This window comes from Streptopelia decaocto (assembly GCF_964273445.1).
Source record: "Streptopelia decaocto genome assembly, chromosome: 26".
NCBI classification, from domain to species: domain Eukaryota; kingdom Metazoa; phylum Chordata; class Aves; order Columbiformes; family Columbidae; genus Streptopelia; species Streptopelia decaocto.
This window is the reverse complement of record NC_138681.1, coordinates 3,053,696-3,071,658: the sequence shown is the minus strand read 5'-3', so window position 1 is coordinate 3,071,658 and position 17,963 is coordinate 3,053,696. Positions and strand designations below refer to the sequence as shown.

Genomic DNA, 17,963 nt, shown 5'->3' with positions numbered 1-17,963 from the left:
CTAAACAGTGTGTGTGTGCGTGCAGGGGTGGCACACAGCAGTGTCCTCTCACAGCCAGGCTCCTGCCAGAGACCTGCAGGACCAGCAGAGCAGGGGCTGGGCTGTGCCCCTGTGCACTGGACACCCCATGGAAGCAGCCCCAGGTCAATCACCATGAACTGGCCCCTCACAACCACCATTTCCAGCACTGGCCTCTCACCCACAGAGGTTGTTCTTCCCTCCATGGAGGGACACTGAATGAACAGGTCAGCAATCCATGTTTGCATTGTACATATGAGATGCGGGCATGTACATCATGTGCGTGAGATGGCATGAACCTGAGTGAGCAGAAACGCCATCAGCTACTCCTGGGAGTTCCATGAAGGCCTGCGGGACAGACAGTGCCTCGAGGTCACTTCACATTGGGAGTAATAGTCCATGGGAAACCACCCACTGGGATCTTCTTCCTTGAACTGAGGTCCCCGTGTCCATTCCTCATGATGTGGGCCTGAGGTGCCTCCCATCCCTTTGGGAGTGGCAACAGGAGGCCAGAGGTACAATGTGACTCCTGTCCCTGTGAGTAAAAGGGACAGACTCTGTCTCTGAACATCCCTGGGTGCAGAAGGAGTCCACGAGGCCAGCTCTGATGGAACCCTGGCATTTCTGTGTGTGACTCCAGGAACAACCCCAGTGGCCCAGTGACATTCATCTCAGGTGCTGGGATGGCTCATTGCAAGTGCTCCTGTCTGCTACATCAGCCTTGCCCGTGATTCTGGATTGTGCTTTCAAAAGTGACAGCAGAATCAGAGAAGTTCTGAGGTCTTTGGGGAAGGAAGATGTCAAGCCCATCTTCAAGAAGGGCCTGAAGGAGGATTTGAAGAATTAAGGGCTGGTCAGCCTACAACTGTCCCTGGGAAGGGGATAGGCAGCATCTTCCTGCACCAGTTTCCAGGAACCTGAAGGACAAGGAAGGCATCGCTGAACCGAAAAGAGCGGAAAACCACTGAATTCCAAGAAATGTTCTGGACCCTTTCCAGAGCTTTAGACCCCCAGGAAAGAACCCAGTTAGAGTGCAGCCCAGCCAGTTGCATCTGTGTCCCTCACTGAGCAGCACAACCAGTGTGCAGTCACCCCATGGTTCTGCAGCCAACCTGCTCTGCAGGGCATCAGTGCCAGGTTGGGGCCCTGTGGGGAGCACAGGATGGGGCCAGGAGCACCAGAGAGAGAAAAATGCCGGTCCTGATGCTCTGGTACTTCAGTCCGGGTGCTCATCACATGTCCTTAAGACAAACTAATGCACCTCTCTTGTCAACCTTACCCGAGGAGTTACCACAGGACAAGAGTCCTGAGCTGGGGCTGAGCTGGAGAACTGGGGTTCAGCTGTGACCAGAGGAAGGACAAGGCCTGTCCTGGGTCCTCTAAAGGGCTGGCAGCCTCTGTGATGTCCACCAGAAAAGGCAGCATGCAGGAAACTATAGACTGTCCCCATGCCCATTGGAGGTCCTTAGGAAGAGTTCCTCTCTCCAAATATCCAACCCAGCTTGCTGCTGCATGAACAACCAGGAGAAACTGTCCCTGGACCCTCATTCCAGACCCCATCTCCTCCACCCATACAGGCAGTGCTCTCCCCCTTGGCACTGAGGTGGTTCCAGGGACGCAAGAGGGGAGGAGATGTTGGGTAGGGATATGGTGTCCTTCAGTGCTCCTCATGGTACCTCCTGCTGGGCTTTGTGCCACTGGTCACAACCCTCTGAGCCTGGATGTTCAGCCAGTTCTCAGTGGTGCTAAACAGGAACATGCCCGTGAGCACATTGGGCTGCACTGGGAGGAGCGTGGCCACCCAGACAAGGGCAGTTATTGTCCATCGTGACTCAGCACTGGTGTGGTCACATCTGGAGCCGTGTGTCCCAGTGTGAGGTTCCCCATTCTGGAGGAACGGGAGGAGCTGTCGTGTGGCCAGAGAAAGTCTGGGTCACGTGTGGAGACGTTGAGAGACCCAAACTTCTTTAGCCTGGTGAAGGGGAGCCTGAGGAAACGTGCTGGTTTTACTGAAATTGAGTTAATTTTCTTCATGCATTTTGAACCTCTTTCCTTCACAACCAGTACAGTCTTTTGTTTAGATTTACTATGAGAATAATGAGATAATGCTGTTTCTTGCCTGCGATAGAGTTAATTTTGTCTTTTAACAGCTTTACAGTGTTTGCCATTTGCTATGAAAGGAATGTCAGAACTCACTGATATCTTGGCTGTTGTCAGGGAAACCAAGGACTTCTTTGGCCATCCAGCTGTGGATGCAGATTGGCAGGAGGGGACACAGACAGGACAGCACCTGGACTGACGTGCAGGCTGATCAATGAAATATTCCCTATGATTAGCGTCATGCTCAGTCTAAAGCTGGAGCCGCTTTTAGGGCTTGTTACACCCATTATTTGGGTTTTCCAGCTGGTTTGGTCAGTTCCATTCAGAAGTTTCATTCTGTCATGAGTTCGATGTCAGTTTGGCCTTTTGCCATTCTGCCATTTTGCCGTTGGCCTTTGGGCCTTTCTGCCTGTTGCCCTTTTGCTCTCTCTTGCTGGGATGGGCTGTTCAGGACCAAGGTGCTCCCTTCTGCAAGACTGGCTGCTCCATGTGACTGGAGTTACACGGGGGATAGCACTGAGTGTATTTTCTTAATTTAATTTATCTATTTCTATTTAATTTACCTGGACTATTGTCAGTGAAACCAAGGACTTCCCTGGAGTGCAGCTGCAGGTGCAAACTGGTAAGAGGAGGCACAGACAGGACAGCACCTGGATTGACATCCAGGTCAATCAACAACTATTCTCTACATTAGTGTCATGCTCAGTATAAAGCTGGAGATGCCTTTTCCAGCCCATTAATTTTGGTTTTCCGGCTACATTGGTTAGCTCCGTTTGGAAGTTCCATTCTATTCGGAGTTCAGTGTTAGTTCAGTTTTACGATGTTTTGCTGTTTTTCAGTTGGCCCTTGGGCCTCTCTGCCTTTTGCACTTGTACTTTCCCTTGCTGGGATCAGCTGTTCAGGACCAGGGTGCTCTCTTCTTTTGGGCTGCCTGTTCAGCACAACTGGAGTTCTGTGGGGGATTGCACTGAGTGTCATATATTTTACTTTATGTATATCTTAGTATATTATTAGTAGTAGCGTATTATTTTTATTGTCTTATGTTTTTTGTCTAAACCCACAAGTTTCTCCCTTCCCATTCACTTCTCTCCCTTATCCCACCTGGGGACTGGGAGCAGGATGTGAGCAGCTCTCATGGTCTTGGTTGGTGGCTGTGGTAAAACCATGACAAGAAAGGGCAGTAGTAGCTTCAGAAATCTTGAAAATCACTTTCCAAGATGATGCCTTTTATTTTATTTTATTTTACTATTTTTGGTAGAGGCAAAAGCAAGAGAAAGGAAAACCATCAGAAACTGCAGCTCTGGAGGTCCAGAGTGGAGCTCAGGATAAAGAAATGTCACTCTGAGCACAGTGCTGTGGTCATTCAGAGGGACTCTGGATCAGCCATGGCTTTGTGTTTCCAGGAACAGCTGGTGAGGATGGAGAGACAGCAGCACAGGTGGGGACACACTGGGCTGAGAACAAGGTGGGGAAGCGCATGGGGTGTCTACAGCCTGTGGGGAAACAGCCACAGGCCTGGGACAGTGTAGGATGGACTGTGGTGGACATGGCCAAGAGTGAGGCCAGATGTCACTGAAAGAGCCAAGGTCTTTGTTCCCTTGGCTGTGGCTGATGCTTCTTACAACGAGGCCTAAGAAAAGACGCATTGTCGTCATGGCCATGGGGCTTCTTTGCCTCCTTGCACCCCCAGGGAGACAAGGAGGTATGACACCGTTGTCCTGCACTGGGCATCACACTCCCCACAGCCCCAGGAAGAGCCCTGAGCCACACGTGAGGGACAGGATCTCCCTTCCCAGGGGCAGGGGCTCAAGGCTTGGCCATTGTCCTTCATCAGACAAACCAAGGGCTTTCTCAGCATCAGAGCTGCTGCACTTTGCCTTTGCCTGATGCAATCACTGCCTCCAATTATCTGCTCTAACGAGTCCCTGGGGAGGCTTTGTCAGGAACAGCCCTCAGTGGGGCCCATTAATGCTTCAAGGTACTTTGGAGTTTGCTTCTGGCTTGGACTTCTTGAGCAGATCTTCAGTCTGTGCTTGGTATCTGAGGTTCATGGACTCAGCACCAAATACGCCACGGGGCTCATTAAAACACAGAAAGCCCTAACAAGCAATGCTTCTTTCTGTAATTTTCTTCAGATCTTCAAGACTTGTAGAACTAACTGGAGAGGTTTCAATGGGACACTTGTTGATGAAGGTTTCAAAGAAGATTTAATGAAGGAGGTTTATTATTTCAAGATTGTTTTCTGTCATTTTTCATTGTATAGAATAAGTGACAGCAGCATTCTACACTGGACATTGATCCCGAGGGTCTCCTGAAGGCATCTGGACAGGCAGGAGAAGAGTCCCTTGAGGCTGGACACTGTATGGACAACCTGGCTCCTCACCCCCACCCCAGTCTGCCGGTTCCCTCATTGGCCACCAGAGATTGCATCACTTTTCCTCCATCAGACTTCTCCATGAGCTCTGCAGGAGATGCTGCAGCTCCTGTGCACCAGCTCCACCTGCTCTCCTGTGCAAACACTGCACAGTTCAATAAACAGCAAAACACTTTCCTCAGCTGTGTGTGTAAGCTGGATCTGATGAGGTCCAGCATCCACAAGGGACATACACACAGGAATTGTTTTAGACAAAGAGATAGGAAAGGATAGAAATAAACACAATGAACGTGTTGACTGCCATGTTAATTAGAGCTCTGAAGAATGGGGCAAGTTTGTAACTCCCTGAAGCTCAAAGCAGAAACCAGACAGTTGAGAGGCCACTGAATCACCAAAGAGCAAGTGGAAGAGAAACCTGAGAGCACTGGGAAGGACAAACTTTGTCCATGGACAGGGACATTTAATCAGGAGAGGTGGGAACTCCTGAATGACGAGGGAGATGAAATCATAGAGTGTTGGAAATAGAAGTACGGGGAAGACCAATATTTCTTCTCCTACCCTTAGTACATCAGTCATCAGCTGTCTCACCATAAACAGCCAGGGCCATTTTAGGGGCCCAGTGTACCTGAGGTGCTGGCCTGGGATTGGCATCTATCACACAGGACCTGGGGAGACCAGAGCACCTTGCAGTGCAGGTGGAGCCTGGGCAGGGGTTCCCGGGGCATCTACACTGGAACCAGGTGTTTGTGTCCCTGGAGCTGAAGACATTTGTGTGCTAAATCCATGCCCAGTTCTGGAGAACTCTTTCCTTTCCAAAGACAAGAGACTACTCTACAAAGACTTTTAAATAAAAAAAATGAATAAATAAATAAATAAATAAAAAATAAATAAATAAATAAATAAATCAGTAGATAAGTAAGTAAATAAATAAATAAGTTAGTAAATAAGTAAATAAATAAAAAATAAGTAAATAAATAAGTAAAAAATAAGTAAATAAATAGGTAAATAAAGTAAAAAAGTAAAAAAGTAAGTAAATAAGTAAATAAATACATAGATACATAAATAAATACATTAGTACTTAAATACGTACATTAAAAGAAAGAAAGAAAGAAAGAAAGAAGGAAGGAAGGAAGGAAGGAAGGAAGGAAGGAAGGAAGGAAGGAAGGAAGGAAGGAAGGAAGGAAGGAAGGAAGGAAGGAAGGAAGGAAGGAAGGAAGGAAAAGAAAGAAAGAAAGAAAGAAAGAAAGAAAGAAAGAAAGAAAGAAAGAAAGAAAGAAAGAAAGAAAGAAGGAAGGAAGGAAGGAAGGAAGGAAGGAAGGAAGGAAGGAAGGAAGGAAGGAAGGAAGGAAGGAAGGAAGGAAGGAAGGAAGGAAGGAAGGAAGGAAGGAAGGAAGGAAGGAAGGAAGGAAGGAAGGAAGGAAGGAAGGAAGGAAGGAAGGAAGGAAGGAAGGAAAGTTAGTTGACACCTTCCTTTGCTTTGGATCTTTGTCTTCAGTTCTTCTTATTTTAATATTCATTGACATCAACTGACATCTGATGGGCCTGCAGGCATGAAGCCAAGATCATGTTGTGTCTTGCACAGCGCCCCATGTTATGATTGGCCATTGTAGGTGTGGGAGAGGGTCAGGGCATGTCAGGGAGAAGCAATGAGATGGTGATGGCTTCAGTGAACCCTTCCAGCCATGTCTGAGCCCAGAAATGGAAAGCAGTTGATGTCTGCAGGTGGAGGAGCAACAGGAGGAAGATTTTCCTGGGAATATGGAAGGAAGAAAGGCCTCTCTTGGGCTAATCATGTATGGCAGTGACATTTCCATGCTGTGGGCATGGCTGTGCCTGGGAGATGGGGAACGGCTGCTGCTGGGGTGGCTGTGCTCAGTCATGGCCCATAAGCTGACCCTGCTCTGCTCCTCTCTTACACTGCCCACACTTGGATGGTCCTCAGGAATCATCCATGAGCCTGGTGGAAGCAGCAACCACCTGGAGTGATGGGTATAGATCCAAATAGAGGATTCGTGTAAGTTTGGGACTGGGACATTGAGGTGACGGGTGACCATTGCCAGGTGAATGAAAGAAGCTGGATGAGTTGTGAGGAACTCACAGGCATTTCCAACTCTATAGAAAACCAGAGCCTTGCAGTTAAAGCAACAGGAGTTGAGATAAAACCCACAACCAAAACACAAAACACTGACACTGACCACAGTAAATACTTGAAAAACATTGGAGAAAAATCTACCAGATCCCAGAGGTCAGGGCTCAGCCATTCTGGTGATGAACAAGCATCAAGGGCTCACATGAAAGAAACTTGGGGTTTGCTTCTGCCTTTCACTTCATTAGAAGTTTGTTCATTCTTTCAGTATCTGCAGTTCAGGATCATGGCACTAGAGGGCTCATTGACATACAAAATGCTCTTACAATCCAAGGCTCTGTGCATCATTTTCCTAAAGGCTTCAAGTCTGGTGTGGATGATTAGAGAGATTTCAGGAATAGCCAAACAGGGAGCATTTCCATCATAAATAGCAATAAAGCCAAATTTCTTCTATTTCCGTCCCTGCTCGCCTTTCCCTCCCTTTCCAGAACAGGTGGCATCAGCAGCCTCCAGTCCATACTGATGTGTTGCATCTCCTGATGAAGACTGAATATGTCAGAAAAGTGGGTGCCTAAATCACCATGTGAGTGAGGAGACAGGCCAGGACACCTCAAGAGCCCGCCAGCCTGTGCTCTGCTGCTGGCCTTCCTCCCTCCCCTCTGGTGCCTGGGACCCCACTGTGTCCTGCTCATGACAGCCAAGGTGGACACTGATGTTCACATCCCTCACCAGGGTTTCCTTGTTTCCCAGATACCAATCCAGGTGAGAATCACCCTTGTTGCCCATCAGGCAGACATGTTAAGAAGTTGGCCCAAGATCCTTTGAAACTGCACCTGCAAATATGCCATGCCAGTGAATGTCAGAACAATTACAGTTTCCCATATGAACCTGCTCTTTGACTGGTGATTTCCTCAGGTTGCTGACAGAAGATCTTTTCCAGTACATCTCCATGATGCAGCAGTTTGTTACACCCAACACACTGTCACCCTGTACTGGGTTTACATGGCAAAGTCTGAGGGTGAGTGTGGGTGTGCTGCAGTTGTCACCTCTGAGAGGACAACAGGAGTTTCACTGACATCAGACAGAGGGGATTTCAACTGGCTCCAAGATGGACCCACTCCTTGCCAAATCTGAGCCACTCAGTGATGCCGGCAGCACCTCTGGGATACTGTATTTGAGAAAGGGTAAAAAACGCTGCACAACAGCAGGTGGGAGAGAGGAGGGAGGAGATGGGAGAGAAAAGCACTGCAGACACCAAGGTCATATCCCACAGGACCCAAGCAGGTCCCTCAGCAGCCAAATCCTGCTCTCCTGAAATCCTGTTCTTGGCCTTGTTCTCATCTCCCAGGAGCCTCAGCTCCACTTTCCCATCCCTGACTGCTCCATCCTGACCAACTCTTTCTGGTTTATAAGTGTGAAGTCCCACAGGGCACCTCACCCACTGACTCCTCAGTCACCCGTGTCAGGAAGATGTTGTCAATGAGCTCCAAACCCTCCTGGATGGCTGGTACCTTGCAGATATTGGGATATCTCAGGTCTGCCACAAGGACACGGCCTGGAAACACGAGGCTTCTTTCATTTGTCTGAAGGAGACCTCATCTAATTCCTCTTCCTCATCAGTGAGTCTGTAGCTGATGTCCAGTCACCACAACACTGCCCATGTTGTTCTGCCCTCTCATGCTGACTCCTCAACGTTCAGCTGACATTGTCTGTCCCCAGGCAGAGCTCCACACCTTCCTGCTGCTCTCCCAATTGAAGTGGACCTGTCCATTTGACTCCAGACATCTGGCATTATGAGCAGCACGGCCCCAAGACCCCACATTTCCTCCAGGAGATGGTATTTGTAGTGTCCTGTAACTCCTCATACATGTTATCTTTGGAGAGACACCCTCATCAGAATAAAGCATCTTTGTGCAAACATTAAGAGTGTGCAAATGGAGCTTCAGTCATGGGAGAGTCCAGACCTTGTGAATATCTGGTATTTGCCGATCAGAAGGTTCTGAACTTGTACAAGGAGAAATGAGCAGTTTTGTATCAGGGCGGGACAATAACCCCATGGATCAGGACAGAGCAGGAGCTGACACGCTGAGCAGTGACCCTGAGGAGAAGGGCCTGGGCACTCCAAGGTCCCCACCCCAGCCCGTGGTGCACGCTCACCATGAACAAGGCAGCTGCACACGGGGCTGCATGAGGAGGAGCGTGGGGACCCAGACACCTGCAGTTCTCATCCCAGTCGGTTCAGCACTGGTGTGACCCACACACACGGGTGTGTGCCAGTGTGCGGCTTCCCAGTTTGGAGCAGCAGGGAGGAACTGGAGAGTGCAGGGCTGTGCCAAGGCAGGTTCAGCACCTTGTGCACATGGTGTGGGGTGCTGAGGGACCTGGGCTGCTTTGGCCCAGCAGCGCTGGGGAGGCTGCAGCAGTGCAGGAGTAGCCTGAGAGCGCTTGAAGGGCGGATTCAGAGATGGTGGAGGTTCCTTCATAGTGGGAAAGAGCATGAGAAAGAAATAATGGCCCAAAGTGCAGCTGGGGAGGTCCAGGCTGGACATGAGCAGAAAGGAATGTGATGGAAGGGCAGTGCTGTGGGGGAGCAGGTCAGCAGAGGGAGTCTGCATCAGCCCAAGGCTTTGTGCTTCAAGGAGCAGCTGGGGAGGATGGAGAGAGCTCAGCAAAGGAAGGAAGATGCTCAGACAGGAGCAAGGTGGGGCAGCAGGGGGGATGTCTCCAGCCTGCAGGGACAGAGGTGCAGGGGATGGACAGCACAGGACAGGCTGTCGTGGAGATGATCAAGGGATGTAAAGAGGCTGAAAGCCCCACCAGACATGAGCTCCTTCTCCCCTTGGCTGTGGCTGTTGTCTGCACCTCTGATGCCTGTGAGGAGACACCTTGTCCTTCCAGCACAGGGGCCTTATGGCTCCTTGTCCCCAGCCAGGAACCTGGCAGGTGTGGGACCACAGTCCTGCCCTTGGCCTTGCACAGCCCCACATCACACTGTCCCAGGAAGGGCCCTGGGCAACGTGGGAGGGACAGGATCTGATTTTGAAAGGGGAGTCAAAGTTTGGTCCTTTGGTTAATGAAAAACATCCAGGTTTACTGAGCATCAGAGCCACCTTTACTTTGCTTTTCCTGACCTCCAGTTTTCTTCTCTAACCGAACCTGGATATTGTTTCTCAGTAGGTTCCCTCAGTGGGACCCATTAACAGTACAAGAAACTTTGGAGTTTGAATCTGACTTTGACTTCTTGAGAAGTTTCATCACCTTCCTCCAGGGTCTGAGGTCCATGGACTCAGCACCAAACCCACCAGAGGGGTCATTAAAGCTCCTTGGGCTGCTCCTGTGCTGCTGAGCTGGGCTGGGCTCCTGGGACACAGGGAGCTCATGGCAGCGGCAGCGCTGCAGAGAGACAGCTCTGCCCAGGAGCAGCTCCTCTGCACACGCAGCAGGGCTGAGGGCTCTGCCTGGGGATCTCAGCAGACGAGCAAGGCAGAGAGAGATTAAAGGTGGTCAGGACTGGGAGGATGACTGAGAGCTCACTGGAGGAGAAACCTTTGCAGCCCTTGCCATGGTAAGTCTCTGGTGCAGGGCAGTGCAGCTGTAGCTCCTGGAGGCATCTCCTGAAACTGGCACAGGCACAGCTGGTGGGATCTGTAAGGACGGGGCTCTTGTCAGGCCATGTCGAACACTGTGAAGCCGGGTGAGCACCCAGGGGTGCCCAGGGCTGTCCTGCAGAGCAGGGTCCCTGCACCCCAGGGCTGTGCCGGGCAGGGACTCTGCCGCCTGCCAGGGTCAGCGCTCAGCCTGCCCGGGAGATCCCATGGCAGCAGCTGTGGGGGGAAGGAGCGACCCCCGGCAGGGCAGGCAGGGAGCTTGTGGGGTTGAAGGGGCTGTGTGGGTCAGGGCTGCTCAGAGCTCCAGATCCCCCCACACACATGGCAGAGGGTCCTTCTGAACAAGGACATCAGTACAGGAACAGCCGCAAGGGAAGGAGTCTGTGCTTTCAGTTTTCCACTCTTGGTTGGCTGGGTGTGCAGTGGGAGATGGGGATTTATTTCTCTCTTTGGAGCAGACACTGAGACCCCAGTTCTCGTTAGGACTTGTCTGAGCTGCTCCTGAGCCCCTGCACACACAGAGCTGCCCCTGGGCAGTGCCAGGAGGTGTGAGCAGGACAGAGCTGAGCACACAGCGGGTGGGACGGGGTCTGTGACACTGACAGGGAGCAGACCCAGGGACACAGACACAGGTGCAGGAAGCAGAGACGTGGGCAGGGAGAGGGAGATGGACCTGAAATGCTTGAGACGGGATTCAGGACCCCCTGCCATCCCCCGCAGTGCAGACACATGTCCGAGTGCAACCCCTGGTCTCCTCTCCTCCCCAGCAGACCCTCTGCCCCAAAGCCATGGGGTCCATGTCACGAGTCTCCACCTCAGCAGCTGGACCTCCAGGTGAAGGGTTCCTGCAACGTGGTACACAAAAAAGGTGCTAAAAGTACTTGCTCTCCAGTGTCATTATGTGAGTGGCAGCAGCACAGCCGGGTCAGGAGAAGGTTCCACAGCATGCCCGTCTGCCTTTCTGTCCTTGCTGTATTTTCTGGTAGCACTGCAGTGTCCTTCCCTGTTTCTCCACCTGTCCCTGGTGCTCTTGCTCTCTGGGGTTGGGGTGCGAGTGTGGGTCAGTTTTTGTTCTGATACCAACACAGGGGGTCTTGACCCAGAGGTGTGTTCATGGAAACTAGATGCCCAAGCGGCATTTTAAGCTGTGATGAACTGTTTTTTTTCAGTTGCTATAAATAGAATTGGCTGAAACATCCTTCCATCAGGGAGGAGGTTTTCCATAACAAACAGCATGTTTATTTTTCACAGAGAAGTTGCCCCTAATATGAAACTGTCTTTCCTCCTATGACAGGTCCTCACGCCCACAGGCAGCCAATGTCCAACAGCAGCTCCATCACCCAGTTCCTCCTCCTGCCGTTCACAGACACACGGGAGCTGCAGCTCTTGCACTTCTGGCTCTTCCTGGGCATCTACCTGGCTGCCCTCCTGGGCAACGGCCTCATCATCACCACCATAGCCTGGGACCAGCACCTGCACACCTCCATGTACTTCTTCCTGCTCAACCTCGCCCTCCTCGACCTGGGCTCCAACTCCACCATTGTCCCCAAGTCCATGGAGAACTCCCTCTGCGACACCAAGGTCATTTCCTATGCAGGATGTGCTGCCCAGGTTTTTTTTTTCTTTTTCTGCGCTACAGCAGAGTTTAACCTTCTCACCATCATGTCGTACGACCGCTACGTTGCCATCTGCAAACCCCTGCACTACGGGACCCTCCTGGGCAGCAGAGCTTGTGTCCACATGGCAGCAGCTGCCTGGGCCACTGGGTTTCTCAATGCTCTGCTGCACACGGCCAATACATTTTCACTGCCCCTGTGCAAGGGCAATGCCCTGGGCCAGTTCTTCTGTGAAATCCCCCAGATCCTCAAGCTCTCCTGCTCACACTCCTACCTCAGGGAACTTGGGCTTCTTGTGGTTTGTATATTAGTAGTATTTGGCTGTTTTGTGTTCATTGTGGTGTCCTATGTGCAGATCTGGAGGGCCGTGCTGAGGATCCCCTCTGAGCAGGGACGGCACAAAGCCTTTTCCACCTGCCTCCCTCACCTGGCCGTGGTCTCCCTGTTTATCAGTACAGGTTCCTTTGCCTATTTGAAGCCCTCCTCCATTTCCTCCCATTCAATGGATTTGCTGGTGTCTGTTCTGTACTCAGTGGTGCCTCCAGCAGTGAACCCCCTCATCTACAGCATGAGGAACCAGGAGCTCAAGGATGCCCTACAGAAACAGTTGACTGGATTTCTTCTGAAGCTATAAACTGTCTCTGTCTTCTTCTACATATAAATTATAGTCTAATTCATTGCAAATTTTTCCTGTCTGCAGCATTTTTTGTTTCTAGTTGTGGGTTTTTTATTGTGATAATATTGTAATTCCTTTTGTAATGCATTGCCTGCTTTTCTTTTCTCACCGAGTGGCTGTGTCAGTGAGGAACCCTACTCTTTGTGTTCAAGCAAAATAAAGGGCCCTTTAGTGAATTTTTTTCTGCTGACATCGTTCCTTCACAGACTTTTTGAAGCTGCAGGGACGGTTTCTGTGTGCATGAGTGGAAGGGAAAAGAGTCTTCACATGGCAGCCCCGCCAGGGAGCAGCAGCGCTTGTTCTTCCAGAGCTGTTCTGGTTCCACTCCACACTCTCCTTCTCATCGCTGGTGTTGGTGCAAGGCCTGAGTGCTCTGGCAGCTTGGTCACCATCCTGCTGTGTGTCAGTGCTGTGGGCGCAGGCAGGGACAGGCAATGGGCACTGCTGTGACAGAGCTGGCCTCAGTAACACTACTTGCACAAGAAAAGTGATCTTCTTTGGGCGGTGCATGATGGTTTATATCTTCTTGCAATGTTTCTCTCAAGGTTATTCTTACAGAAGTCACCTACTTATAAAATGCCATTGTACATCTGAACAGTGTGTGTGTGCAGGGCTGGCACACAGCAGTGTCCTCTCACAGCCAGGCTCCTGCCAGAGACCTGCAGGACCAGCAGAGCAGGGGCTGGGCTGTGCCCCTGTGCACTGGACACCCCCTGGAAGGAGCCCCAGGTCAATCACCATGGACTGGCCCCTCACAACCACCATTTCCAGCACTGGCCTCTCACCCACAGAGGTTGTTCTTCCCTCCATGGAGGGACACTGAATGAACAGGTCAGCAATCCATGTTTGCATTGTACATATGAGATGCAGGCATGTACATCATGTGCGTGAGATGGCATGAACCTGAGTGAGCAGAAACGCCATCAGCTACTCCTGGGAGTTCCATGAAGGCCTGCGGGACAGACAGTGCCTCGAGGTCACTTCACATTGGGAGTAACAACCCATGGGAAACTACCCACTGGGATCTTCTTGCTTGAACTGAGGTCCCCGTGTCCATTCCTCATGATGTGGGCCTGAGGTGCCTCCCATCCCTTTGGGGTAGCAACAGGAGGCCAGACGTACAATGTGACTTCTGTCTCTGTGAGTAAAAGGGACAGACTCTGTCTCTGAACATCCCTGGGTGCAGAAGGAGTCCACGAGGCCAGCTCTGATGGAACCCTGGCATTTCTGTGTGTGACTCCAGGAACAATCCCCAGTGGCCCAGTGACATTCATCTCAGCTGCTGGGATGGCTCATTGCAAGTGCTCCTGTCTGCTACATCACCCTTGCCCGTGATTCTGGATTGTGCTTTCAAAAGTGACAGCAGAATCAGAGAAGTTCTGAGGTCCTTGGGGAAAGAAGATGTCAAGTCCATCTTCAAGAAGGGCCTGAAGGAGGATTTGAAGAATTACAGGCTGGTCAGCCTACAACTGTCCCTGAGAAGGGGATAGGCCCCGTCTTCCTGCACCAATCTCCAGGCACCGGAAGGACAAGGAGGGGATTGCTGAACCGAAATGAGTGGAAAACCCACTGAGTCCCAAGGAATGCTCTGAACCCATTCCAGAGCTTTAGACCCCCAGGAAAGAGCTCAGTGACAGTGCAGCCCAGCCAGTTGCATCTGTGTCCCTCACTGAGCAGCACAACCAGTGTGCAGTCACCCCATGGTCCTGCAGCCAACCTGCTCTGCAGAGCATCAGTGTCAGGTTGGGGCCCTGTGGGGAGCACAGGATGGGGCCAGGAGCACCAGAGAGAGAAAAATGCCGGTCCTTATGCTCTGGTACTTCAGTCCGGGTGCTCATCACATGTCCTTAAGACAAACTTATGCACCCCTCTTCTCAGCCTTACCCGAGGAGTCACCACAGGACAAGAGTCCTGAGCTGGGTCCGAGCTGGAGAACTGGGGTCCAGCTGTGACCAGAGGAAGGACAAGGCCTGTCCTGGGTCCTCTGAAGGGCTAGCAGCCTCTGTGATCTCCACCAGAAAAGGCAGCATGCAGGAAACTGTAGACCATCCCCAAGCCCACTGGAGGCCCTTAGGAAGAGTTCCTCTCTCCAAATAACCAACCCAGCTTGCTGCTGCATGAACAACCAGGAGAAACTGTCCCTGGACCCTCATTCCAGACCCCATCTCCTCCACCCATACAGGCAGTGCTCTCCCCCTTGGCACTGAGGTGGTTCCAGGGACGCAAGAGGGGAGGAGATGTTGGGTAGGGATATGGTGTCCTTCAGTGCTCCTCATGGTGCCTCCTGCTGGGCTTTGTGCCACTGGTCACAACCCTCTGAGCCTGGATGTTCAGCCAGTTCTCAGTGGTGCTAAACAGGAACATGCCCGTGAGCACATTGGGCTGCACTGGGAGTAGCGTGGCCACCCAGACAAGGGCAGTTATTGTCCATCGTGACTCAGCACTGGTGTGGTCACATCTGGAGCCGTGTGTCCCAGTGTGAGGTTCCCCATTCTGGAGGAACGGGAGGAGCTGTCGTGTGGCCAGAGAAAGTCTGGGTCACGTGTGGAGATGTTGAGAGACCCAAACTTCTTTAGCCTGGTGAAGGGGAGCCTGAGGAAACGTGCTGGTTTTACTGAAATTGGGTTAATTTTCTTCATGCATTTTGAACCTCTTTCCTTCACAACCAGTACAGTCTTTTGTTAAGATTTACTACGAGAATAATGAGATAACGCTGTTTCTTACCTGCGATAGAGTTCATTTTGTCTTTTAGCAGCTTTACAGTGTTTGCCATTTGCTATGAAAGGAATGTCAGAACTCACTGGTATCTTGCCTGTTGTCAGGGAAACCAAGGACTTCTTTGGCCATCCAGCTGTGGATGCAGATTGGCAGGAGGGGACACAGACAGGACAGCACCTGGATTGACGTGCAGGCTGATCAATGAAATATTCCCTATGATTAGCACCATGCTCAGTCTAAAGCTGGAGCCAGCTCTTAGGGCTTGTTACACCCGTTACTTTGGGTTTTCCAGCTGGTTCAGTCAGTTCCATTCAGAAGTTCCATTCTGTCAGGAGTTCGATGTCAGTTCAGCCTTTTGCCGTTCTGCCGTTTTGCCGTTGGCCTTTGGGCCTTTCTGCCTGTTGCCCTTTTGCTCTCTCTTGCTGGGATGGGCTGTTCAGACCAAGGTGCTCCCTTCTGCAGGACTGGCCGCTCCGTGTGACTGGAGTTACACGGGGGATAGCACTGAGTATATTTTTAAATTTAATTTATCTATTTCTATTTAACTTACCTTGACTATTGTCAGTGAAACCAAGGACTTCCCTGGAGTGCAGCTGCAGGTGCAACTGGTAGGAGGAGGCACAGACAGGACAGCACCTGGATTGACATCCAGGTCAATCAACAACTATTCTCTACCATTAGCGTCATGCTCGGTATAAAGCTGGAGGTGCCTTTTCCTGCCCGTTAGTTTTGTTTTTCCGGCTACATTGCTTAGCTATATTTGGAAGTTCCATTCTATTGGGAGTTCAGTGTTAGTTCAGTTTTACGATGTTTTGCTGTTTTTCAGTTGGCCCTTGGGCCTCTCTGCCTTTTGCACTTGTACTTTCTCTTGCTGGGATCAGCTGTTCAGGACCAGGGTGCTCTCTTCTTTTGGGCTGCCTGTTCAGCACAACTGGAGTTATGTGGGGGATGGCACTTAGTGTCATATATTTTACTTTATGTATATCTTAGTTTATGTATATTATTAGTAGTAGTGTATTATTTTTATTGTCTCATTAATTTTTTGTCTAAACCCACAAGTTTCTCCCTTCCCTTTCACTTCTCTCCCTTATCCCACCTGGGGACTGGGAGCAGGTTGTGAGCAGCTCTCATGGCCTTGGTTGGTGGCTGTGGTAAAACCATGACAAGAAAGGGCAGTAGTAGCTTCAGAAATCTTGAAAATCACTTTCCAAGATGACGCCTTTTATTTTATTTTATTTTACTATTTTTGGTAGAGGGAACAGCATGAGAAAGGAAAATCATCAGAAACTGCAGCTCTGGATGTGCAGAGTAGAGCTCAGGATAAAGAAATGTCATTCTGAGTGCAGTGCTGTGGTCATTCAGAGGGACTCTGGATCAGCCATGACTTTGTGTTTCCAGGAACAGCTGGTGAGGATGGAGAGACAGCAGCACAGGTGGGGACACACTGGGGTGAGAACAAGGTGGGGAAGTACATGGGGTGTCTGCAGCCTGTGGGGAAACAGCCACAGGCCTGGGACAGTGCAGGATGGACTGTGGTGGACATGGCCAAGGGCGCTGGCAAGGCTGGATGTCCCTGAAAGAGCCAAGGTCTTTGTCCCCTTGGCTATGGCTGATGTCCCTGCCAGCGAGGCCTAAGAGGAGACACATGGTTGTCATGGCCATGGCACCCATTGCCTCCTTGTACCCCCAGGGAGTGTCACACCATTGTCCTGCACTGGGCATCGCGCTCCCCACAGCCCCAGGAAGAGCCCTGAGCCACACGTGAGGGACAGGATCTCCCTTCCCAGGGGCAGGGGCTCAAGGCTTGGCCATTGTCCTTCATCAGACAAACCAAGGGCTTTCTCAGCATCAGAGCTGCTGCACTTTGCCTTTGCCTGATGCAATCACTGCCTCCAATTATCTGCTCTAACGAGTCCCTGGGGAGGCTTTGTCAGGAACAGCCCTCAGTGGGGCCCATTAATGCTTCAAGGTACTTTGGAGTTTGTTCTGGCTTGGACTTCTTGAGCAGATCTTCAGTCTGTGCTTGGTATCTGAGGTTCATGGACTCAGCACCAAATATGCCATGGGGCTCATTAAAACACAGAAAGCCCTAACGAGACATGTTTCTTTCCCTAATTTTCTTCAGATCTTCAAGACTTGTAGAACTAACTAGAGAGGTTTCAATGGGACACTTAGTGATGAAGATTTCAAAGAAGATTTCATAAAGGAGGGTTTTTTCTTTCCAGGGTATTTTCTATCATTCTTCAGTGTATGGAAGAAGTGCCAGCAGCATTCTACACCGGACATTGATCCCGAGGGTCTCGTGGAGACATCTGGACAGGCAGGAGAACAGTCCCTTGAGGCTGGACACTGTATGGACAACCTGGCTCCTCACCCCCACCCCCAGTCTGCCGGTTCCCTCATTGGCCACCAGAGATTGCATCACTTTTCCTCCATCAGACTTCTCCATGAGCTCTGCAGGAGATGCTGCAGCTCCTGTGCACCAGCTCCACCTGCTCTCCTGAGCAAACACTGCACAGTTTAATAAACAGCAAAACACTTTCCTCAGCTCTGTGTGTAAGCTGGATCTGATGAGGTCCAGCATCCACAAGGGACATCCACACAAGAACTGGTTTAGACAGAGAGATAGGAGAGGATAGAAATAAACACAATGAACGTGTTGACTGCCATGTTAATTAGAGCTCTGAAGAATGGGGCAAGTTTGTAACTCCCTGAAGCTCAAAGCAGAAACCAGACAGTTGAGGGGCCACTGAATGACCAAGGAGCG

General features: G+C 50.8%; 2 protein-coding genes across 2 annotated transcripts in view; both read left to right on the top strand.

Annotated features, from left to right (window-relative positions):
• Positions 1-17,963, top strand: part of LOC309450358 (olfactory receptor 14A16-like) — a gene marked incomplete at its 3' end in the record, with an annotated part of 259,029 nt that overhangs the window by 58,874 nt on the left and 182,192 nt on the right. The gene's annotated exons all lie outside the window — the stretch shown is intronic.
• On the top strand, positions 11,504-12,436 carry LOC309450367 (olfactory receptor 14A16-like; the record flags this gene model as incomplete). The annotated part of the gene is made up of 1 exon (XM_082073185.1): positions 11,504-12,436. One exon carries the CDS (start codon positions 11,504-11,506, stop codon positions 12,434-12,436), a length of 933 nt encoding a protein of 310 aa, XP_081929311.1.